This window comes from Mandrillus leucophaeus, unplaced genomic scaffold (genome assembly GCF_000951045.1).
Source record: "Mandrillus leucophaeus isolate KB7577 unplaced genomic scaffold, Mleu.le_1.0 Scaffold293, whole genome shotgun sequence".
Classification (NCBI taxonomy): Eukaryota; Metazoa; Chordata; class Mammalia; order Primates; family Cercopithecidae; genus Mandrillus; species Mandrillus leucophaeus.
Window position 1 is genome coordinate 2,599,205 of NW_012103065.1, and position 9,627 is coordinate 2,608,831.

The window sequence follows — 9,627 nt, forward strand, 5'->3', positions numbered from 1 at the left end:
TTCATCCAAGTTCAGATTTGTAAGACAATCAAATTAGTTTAGAAGTCACACAGGTTAATTTGCATATAATGACAATTGTATCAATGTATGTTACAATTAGAATATTTTTGGACCAATATGCTACTCTCTCAATTTAGATCCATATCAAGGACTCTGAAATATAACCATTTACAACTTCCCCTCATTTTTATTTCTCCAGAATGTGCTTTCAAAGGGATAACAATGTCACAAGCAGTGACTCATTCTTACCAGAACATTGATGGTCACCTGAGCAGTACCACTTCTCTGTCTGAGGGGATCAGGGATGGCATCGTTGTCCAAGTCTGTTACTTTCACAGCTATCTTGTACTGTGATTCAATTTCTCTGTCTAGTGAATCTAACAGCTTTATCACTCCTGATGCAAAAATAAAGGGAGACCTGTTATCCCAGGATTAGTAAATACTTGCAATATATTCTAAAATGTTAATTCTATAAATGAAATTATTACAATAATGAATAGAAATTAATTAATACAAATAAATTCATTATATATTCATACCCCTAAAGTGTAATTATAACAGGTATTAAACTATGCACTATTTTATTCACCTGTTAAGTCACGTTCTTGGATACATGGAAAAGCACAAGTGCATAGGCTTTATATAGAAGATCAATATAGCAAAGATCAAAGCTTTAGTGCTTTGCCTTAGGTAAGTAAGAATTTATGGATACAGCTAACAAATCCAGGCGAACATTAAATAGTTCAAGAGAAAGTTTTTAAGATGTTCTCATGATCACAGTTTCTAAATAAAATACATTTCCAATGAGTGTATATGAGATCTTTACTTTTATGATTAATTGGTATCAGCGTTTTTACAATACTTGTATCTGGTTCAATGTAAAATTTGGGAGGTGTTCCCAAATTGCCTCCAACAATGGTATATTTCATATTATTAAATGGCCAGTCTGCATCAGTAAATGTAACTTTTCCAACTAGCGTATCAACTGGACTATTTTCAAATACATTGAAGGCAAATGCTGATGCAGTTCCAATTGGATTCGGTTCATTTATGCGAGTCACCCTTACAATGACTGTAATAATTGCTATGGAAAAGAAAGCACATAAAAATGTAGCTGAGGTAATAATGTGTTTTCTTCAATAATCCTTTTTATCTTTTTAATTAACACCTCCTATTATATTACATTTATTATATTTTATACTAAAATCTCAGGGCATAAATTATACATTTATACTGATAAGTTTTATTAAATTATTACCTTTTCAATCATAGAGCATTTGGAAATAAGTTTAGGAGTAAAACATTCCACTGATTCTTTTTGAACACCTGTCAAAGCAATTGTTTTTTATAGTGTGTTTATATATAAATGCTACTATTCTGAATTAAAGACCATAGTTTCCAAAATCTGACAAACTATTCACCGATTGAAATATAATCAAAATACTTCAGCATAATAATGAAAGAAATGCAATTTACTATGAGAATCTGAATATTAGTATTTTCTCTAAAGTAGAATAAACAAATAATTCCTTGAGAAATATTTTAAATACACAAGTATTCTAAAAATGTTTATTTTTTGACATTGTATTTTAATAACTGTAATGTGCTGTATTAAACATTTGGGTTTCATTCTCTAGTTTGTTTTTATGTAGACTCAGTTTTTAAATAGCTGTGCATGAGCACTAAATAGGTTAATATAATAATATATTGCATACGTTATTATAACAGATTATTTGAATACTTATAAATATGACAAACTTCTGAGACCCAATTTTTAAATGCACTGGGTGCTTTCTATGTCAAACTATTTTAATATTTCAAATTAGTAATTTCTTACTTGATAGTACAGGACTTCCTTCGTCAGACACTTTCACAAACAATGTATGTTTGAAATGCATTCCTGCAAAAATAGCGTTATCAAAATCCAGATGTCTAGGTCCAATCTGTAGATGAAAAACAGTGTATCAATGGTTCACTTTGTTTTCTTTGGTTAAACATCTCTTTTGTTATTTACATGAATCCAAAATGAAGACATACGAAACTTATATTGGTAACAAATTAGTGAAAGTGATATTCTAGAACAGCATTGTCCAATAGGAATATGAGTCATAAATGTATGCCACATATGAAATTTAAACCTTTCTAGTAGCCATATTTTAAAATAATACAAATAAGTAGGTAATATTAATTTTAATAAAGTATTTTATTTAGTCAAATATATCCCAAATGCTAGCATTTTAAATTACAATCAATATCAAAAATATTGATGAGATGTTTACATGTTTGTTCATTCTAATTCTATGAAATTCTTTGCTTAATTGAAAACTATAGCATATCTCAATTTGGACAAAACACATTTCATGAGCTCAAAGGTATATGTAGCTAGTGGATGCTGTACTGCAAAATTTTATATAATATACAACTATAAATTTATTGCAAAAGTAAGATGATATTACTTCATATTCTGGCACTTTGTAATTATTACCATACATTGTAAAAGTATGCTAAGAGCAAAAGTAGGGTATCATATTTATGTGCATTTGTTCGCACTGATTCATTTGTCATAGATTGCCATTTTCTTATGCATTATCTTCATAAATAGTTACTATGATGTGGAAAAAGTAGTCGTCATGAATTTGTGTTCTTTCAAAATGAGTTAGATCTGGGTATTAGTGGAAATAATCTGTAGGCAGCAAGCTTCGAATTGCAAGCTTTAAAATTACACAAAAACAGAACTTGAGATCCATTCTGCTGGGAGAGGTCAAAGCATCTCATATTTTTGCTCTTTCACTTTACTCTCCTGGGAAGAATGTGCATGGCAGGCATGATGCTTTCAGGATCTTTAATAACATTAAATACAAAGGGAAGTGGCAAGAGTCTTGCCCTTCACAATCCTCAGGGTGGTTGTAGCCTAGAGTATGTCTGGGGCCATCCAAGGGGAGGAGTGGAAAGAATGTGATCGCGTGCTGTGTCTTCAGTTCTTCTGAAGATCTTTTTTGTGCCTCAGCCACATTCACATTAACTATTTTTTCTCAACAAACAGCCAATACCTATTAAGGAGGGAAGTTATGTGTAGCAACTGGATACTGAGTTTGTGCAAAAAGGATAGGTGAATAAAACTGTTTTCTCAAAATTCTACAGTGTTCCCAGAATTATAGAAATCAGAGTCCGTAAATGAAATAGTCAAATGGGGCAAAATAGTTTTTCGTGAATGAAGTAGCATATTAAGTAATCTCTAAGGTGCTTTTCAATATTAGAATTCTGTAGTCTATATTCTAAATAGATAAAGTAACAAAGAGAACAATGGCACTGAATCATATATCAGTCAGGAAGTTAACAATTTACACCAGTAATTATTTTGTAAATTTATTGTATGCCTTTTCTATCGATATTAAGAGAATATGAAAATACAGACATAAATTTAACAATGAAAAGAACTACAACTACAATAAGGAAATTGCCAGAGGCAGACACAGCATCTATGGAAATTCTATATGTGTCAGAGATAGCATTAGAAGTCTCTGTAGAAATATCACTGTGAGAGTAGGTGCTCTAAATAGTGAAAAATAATTAATTGCATTCCTACTTTACTGCAGACCACAAAATAAGTTCTTTTACATTTAGAAAAACTTAAATATGAAATTCCACTTGTAAAAATATTTACAAGAAAATATAGGATATTTTCCAAAATATCAGAGTATATCACACCAATAATAACAAAACAGAATGGATAAAGACATGATTATGCTTTTCACACAAAGGAAACACAAATATTTAATGTTTATTCACATATTTGGTGAATATATGGAATGATGTGCGATCTCATTATCAATTAGGCAAAAACATGTTAAACGATGTGACAGTAGCAGTTATTATAAGAATATTGCTCAAAAGCAATGCATATCCATTTCAGGTGACAGTATAAGCTGGTACAACCTCTTTGGAAAGCAACTTGGCACTAACTCATACAGCTGAACGTTTAAATACATTATAACATAGCAGTTCTGATGTGGAGGGCACTAAGAGAAACACACAAGAATGCTCATTACAATGATATACATAACACACAAAAACCAGGAGGAAATTCAAATCCCTACCAATGGGAGAATGGTTATAGTCATACAATGGAATATTAAGATATATAATGGAACATTACAGCAACTAAGTGACTGATAGACAGATAGATAGATGATAAATAGACAGACAGATGATAGATATGATAAACAAGTACTCCCTAAACAATAATGACTCAAACACATAATGAATCAAGTATCAAGTTACAGAAGACTGCATAGGTATACCACTTTTTTAAAGGTCAAGAACTAAGCAAACATAACAAGGTTATCTAGTAATATGTACATCGATGACAAAACTATAAAATCCCCAATCAATGACAAACACAAAATTCAGGATACTGGTTGCGTCTAGAAGACAAGCAGAGGGATGGCAAAGGGTAGCAGCACAGCTCTTAGTAATATTCAATTTCTGAAGTGAGATGATAGGCTCAGGGGTTCATTTTATTGCAATGCTTTATTACTTGCAAATATGTTACTTATGTTATCTAATATCAAATATTACATCATAAAATAATAATTTAAAAAATGAATTGACTAGTAAAAATATATTGGGGTGATTTTTCAGGTCAATGCTCATTAAAGAGAAATAACCTCATAAAATACATGATTAGTAATACTGACTTAAAGAAATATTCCTTTTTATTATTTTATTAATAAGCTCAATATATTGCATATGAAATCATTTGGATTCATTAAATAGTAATTCATTGTTAAAAATTACAATTACATGGCTATCACTGGCACCCTGGTGAATATCATTCCTCCATGAGTAAAGGTAAATTTAAAGTTAATATCTAATAGTCTACTAGAGCTGTAATCATTATTTTAACATAACATTCTTGGTGCTTATTATAAATCATAGTTTTGAGTGATTGCTAATCTCTTTTTATCTCATTAATATAATACATATGCCAATGTATGGCATCTAAGAACAAATGTTTTATTTTTAATTTTAAAAAATTATATTATGCCCTTTTATGAGTTTAAAACTCAGACATCATTGGAGAGCCAAACACATGTTCTTTCTATGTTCTTCTAGTAAATGTTTTATTCCCTAAGCATTAAAATTGTGTCAGTTTCTTTTTTTACACACTAGCTTCTTTTCTCTAGCTTCTTTAAGATAAGGATGTTGCCACTTTGTGACTTTTTCTGAACTTAATCACCCTTTGAGAAAAATACTATTGTTCTCCTTCTAATAATAGTTGGAAAAAAGAAAAAGAGGTTATACCATATGCCAGGGAATTTAATAAAGATTACTTTTTCATAATTTTCAGGCAAAGGTAGAAAGCCATCATAAAATACTCTGTGTCAATGGTTTTGCTTCTAGGAAATTTATGTGGCCGGTTTTATGGTTTTAGTCAAATTAGAACAGGTCCACTACAAAAATTTTGCTGTTGTTTACTCATGTATTTTGTATGCTTGTTTTATTTGTTTTATTCTTGTTAGAGTTGCATGAATAAGGGAGATTCAAAGAAATGTTTTTCATGCCATGATCTTCGTATTCCTAATTGAAGATATTTTTGATATTGTATTATTTTCCATCATTATCAGGATACAAATGTAACATATGTAGTTTACAAGTATCTGTTTTGATATTCTAGTCATATCAACAATATATTCTAATTGCAAGGAATTATGAAAACGTGGCATTGATGCATCTGGCAATAATGTTATTAAATCCTGTCAATGTCTTACAAACATGACTTTTACAGTATAATTTTGTTCATTTTATTTACTCATTCAGCATTTTTAGTTTATTTTTTATTGATACATAATGTACATATTTTGGGGTACATGCAACAATATATTTGTATAATTTGTAAAGATCAAATCAGTGTAATTGGGATATCCATCACCTTAAATATTTGTCTTTTCTTTACACTAGAAATATCTATATTATTTTCTTCTATTTTGAATTAGACAATGGATTGTTGCAAACTACAGTCACCCTACTGATCAAACACTAGGTCTTATTTCTTCTATCAATTGGTAAATTTATATCTATTCATTGTTCATTAATCAATATATATATCTCTGAAAACATATGTCAGAAACTAGTTTAATAACAGATTTTGTTCTTTTACCATCTAACGGGAGAAACAGATGGAACATGTAATTAGTGCTATGGTGGGAGAGATACAAAATGCTGCAAGAACCCAATGAGATGTGCCTAATCCAGACAAGAGGGAGAAGAAATATCAGGGATGGCTCTTAAAAGAAACAATCTCTAAACAAAGCCATGAGGGCTATGCAGAAGTGTGTGAGTACTGGGGACACAACATAACTGAGGAAGAATTTCTAACAGTATGAATAGCATGAACAGCAGAACTAAAAGCGAGGTGAAGGACATCCATTGTTTTAAGATTGTGAAAGTGGTTCTGTGCATCTCAGCCACAAAGTATAAGACAGAGAATGATAATGTTAGGGGTTTGTATGGAATGCAACTTGGATAGAGGTCCATTTGCAATGAATTCAGTATCAAAATAAGGTAAAAAAGAAGTGCTTGTTACCTGTGTCTACTCATCCAAACCGTGTTTTGTTTCTTATCTGTTAATGAAAACAAACTCAACATGGGTTTGAACAACTTTTATCATAGCAATGTTCAGCCATTACCCAGGAATCTTTGTTGAACACAATGTCTAATCTAACCCCACCTATTCTTTTAAAAATATGTGAGTATAACAACATATAGCCTGACTTAGGTCTCAAAATTTATTGGAAATAAAGTTCTAGATTTCTTTAATTGGTAAAATATTTGAGCTATGGCACATCCCAGAATACAGTAATAAAGTATGCATATTAATTATCTTCATATACCATATTTGATAGTTATTGAATATATTTATTAAAAGTAACTATGGCAGTGATATGGACAGGAGGCAAGGAAATAATGGGTAGAAGAGGGTGGTCCTCAGCTAAGGTCACACCCCCAAGCCTAGGACTATGGCCCAAAGTGAGAACATGTATTCCTGTTTTCCCATCCAAATGTTGCCTTTTCCAAAACCATCTTGGCCTGCCCCACCCCACATCCTGTACCCATAATCCCAGGCTCCACTGGCAGAGGGGCAGCAGAGCAGCAGAGTGGCTGAGCAGCAAAGAAGGAGAGAAGAAAAGCGGCAGCTGGACATCAGAGAGAGCAGCTTGACAGTGGGACTTCAGAGAAGAGTTCGATTGGAGCCAAATTCCAGAGGAAGACCACCTTCCCACTCCATCCCCTGTACAGCTCCCCATCACACTGAGTCACTTCCACCACTCAATAAAATATTCTACGTTCACCACTCTTCAGTTCGTTTGTGCGGCCTGATTCTTCCTGGATGCTAGACAAGAACTTAGGTACCAAGAGGATGGGTGTGAAAGGCTGTCACCCTGACCCTCCACTGAGCTGTTAAACACTTAAGCTGTACATGGATGGACATAAAAGCTAAAAGAGCACACTGTAACACATGCCCTCTGGGGCTCCAGGGTCACAGGTACCCCCTTAGACGCCATGGTGAAGCACAGAGCTGTACTCCTGCCAGTGCCCAGAGGCATGAGTCCCAGCCCCCGCACCCACTCACCTGTGAGCTCCCCATCCTGTGAGGGGTTTAGAGCTGAGGGCTGAGTAAATGAGCCACCCCCTTCACAAGTCCTGCATAGGGGTCAAGGGAATTAACCCGTTTCAGTAGTTTTGACACATTCCAAAGAAATAGACAGTATTTTATTACAGAGCCATTTGTTTTAGGAAATTTATAACCTTCCTAGTTCAGTTCCAAAGATCAAAATTGCATTCCAGCATTCATCTCAAACTAAGATATGTTGTTGGTAATTTAAGGTTCAATTAAAAATCCAGGAACAAATTCTGCCATCAGCTATTTGAATTACTGTAGTTCATTAAGAATTTTATAATCATGAAAATAAAATATTTTTCTATCTAAGGTTAATCACAGGGACACAATCAGAGAGCAACTTAAAAATACTCACTCTCAGTTCATTGTGAGGGTAAATGTTCCATTTGAAAAGGCATCCATAATCAAATGATATGTTATATTGTTATTGGGAGCACTTCCATCCTTATCTGTACAAGTTAGAGAGACTAAAAGAGTTTCAACTGGGATGTTTTCAGGACATTCAATTCTGAAATGAGTAGAATATGAGAAAAATGTGGTATAACATGTTAATCTAGATTTATGCAGATGATAATATTTAATAGATGTTTAAAAACGTGATATTTTAAATAATCACTTCTGCCAATAAGAAAAGTACAACATTGATGAAAAATTGTGTAAGATAAGAAATTATTTGGCATCCTTGCTGAGGCTAAGGGAATTGAATTGCTATTATGCTAGATGAATAAGCAGCAACTTTAGTATTATGCACACATATTATCATTGAACAAAATGGAAATGAGTATCTCAGATTCATAATTTTATATTTATAAATCCTAGATCTCTATGTGATCTCTTGAAATTAAATGTCCCATGCTTTTTCTTTACAGATAATATATACTTGTCTCCCATTTAAAAATAAGAAAACAGTGCTATTGACTATTAAATTTGATAGCTAGCAGGGACTGTTTATTCTTACCAATATTCCTATGTCCCTCTGTATATCCCAGTTTCCCTATAGCTACTGCAGTAGGCTATGTGGGATGTGCTAGCAAATGAAATGCAAGTGGAAATGCATTATATCAGTTCTCAGTATGATGATTAAAATTTGGGGGTACCTTCTACATGCTGTCTTTCTCACTTCTCTTCATGTAGTTGGGAGCACAAGGCAACACACTGCAAAGCAAAACAATTGAGTAGTATAGGATCCCTGAGTCACAGCACAGAGTGCCACACAGTAGAGCCCACCAATCTGCACCACTCTTTGCATAAGGGGCAAAGAAATACTTATTGGGTTTAGCCAGTGATATATATGTATGCTATTTTTTAAAACAGCAATCACTGGTATCTTGACTAGTACACAAAATTATAATGATATTTTTCTCTTTTCTAAAAGAAAATATCTAATGTTAAGCATTTAAAACACACTACAATTGAAATAATAGAGGAATAAAAGGTGAGTGGTCTAATTTGTTAACATGAAAAATGTTTTAGAAACAAAAATTCTAACACCCTCCAACATGAATCTGTAGACTACTAGCTGGAATAGAAAGGAAAAGCAAACAACTATTGGAGAGGCTACAGAATTCTTCTTTGTTCTTTGGCCTTTTGGTTTTCAGCAGAACATCTCTGACAAACAGTTTACAAATGAACTAAAAGCTGATTTTTTTTTTAAAGTTCTAGGGTACATGTGCATAACGTGCAGGTTTGTTACATATGTATACTTGTGCCATGTGGGTGTGCTGCACCCATCAACTTGTCAGCACCCATCAACTCGTCATTTACATCAGGTATAACTCCCAATGCAATCCCTCCCTCCTGCCCCCTCCATGTGATAGGCCCCGGTGTGTGATGTTCCCCTTCCAGAGTCCAGGTGATCTCATTGTTCAGTTCCCACCTATGAGTGAGAACATGCGGTGTTTGGTTTTCTGTTCTTGTGATAGTTTGCTGAGAATGATGGTTTCCAG

The 9,627-nt window shown here is 33.1% G+C and overlaps 1 protein-coding gene across 1 annotated transcript in view; it reads right to left on the bottom strand.

Annotated features, from left to right (window-relative positions):
• Positions 1–225: 225 nt before the first annotated feature.
• The window catches only part of LOC105543927 (desmocollin-3), a 13,136-nt gene continuing 3,734 nt past the window's right edge, over positions 226–9,627 (bottom strand). The window contains exons 2-4 of the mRNA XM_011986111.1: positions 1,838–1,943; positions 863–1,084; positions 226–395 (exon numbers count right to left, since the gene is read on the bottom strand). Of these exons, the coding sequence (XP_011841501.1) occupies positions 226–395; positions 863–1,084; positions 1,838–1,943 (498 nt within the window). The remainder of the gene's footprint in view (positions 396–862; positions 1,085–1,837; positions 1,944–9,627) is intronic.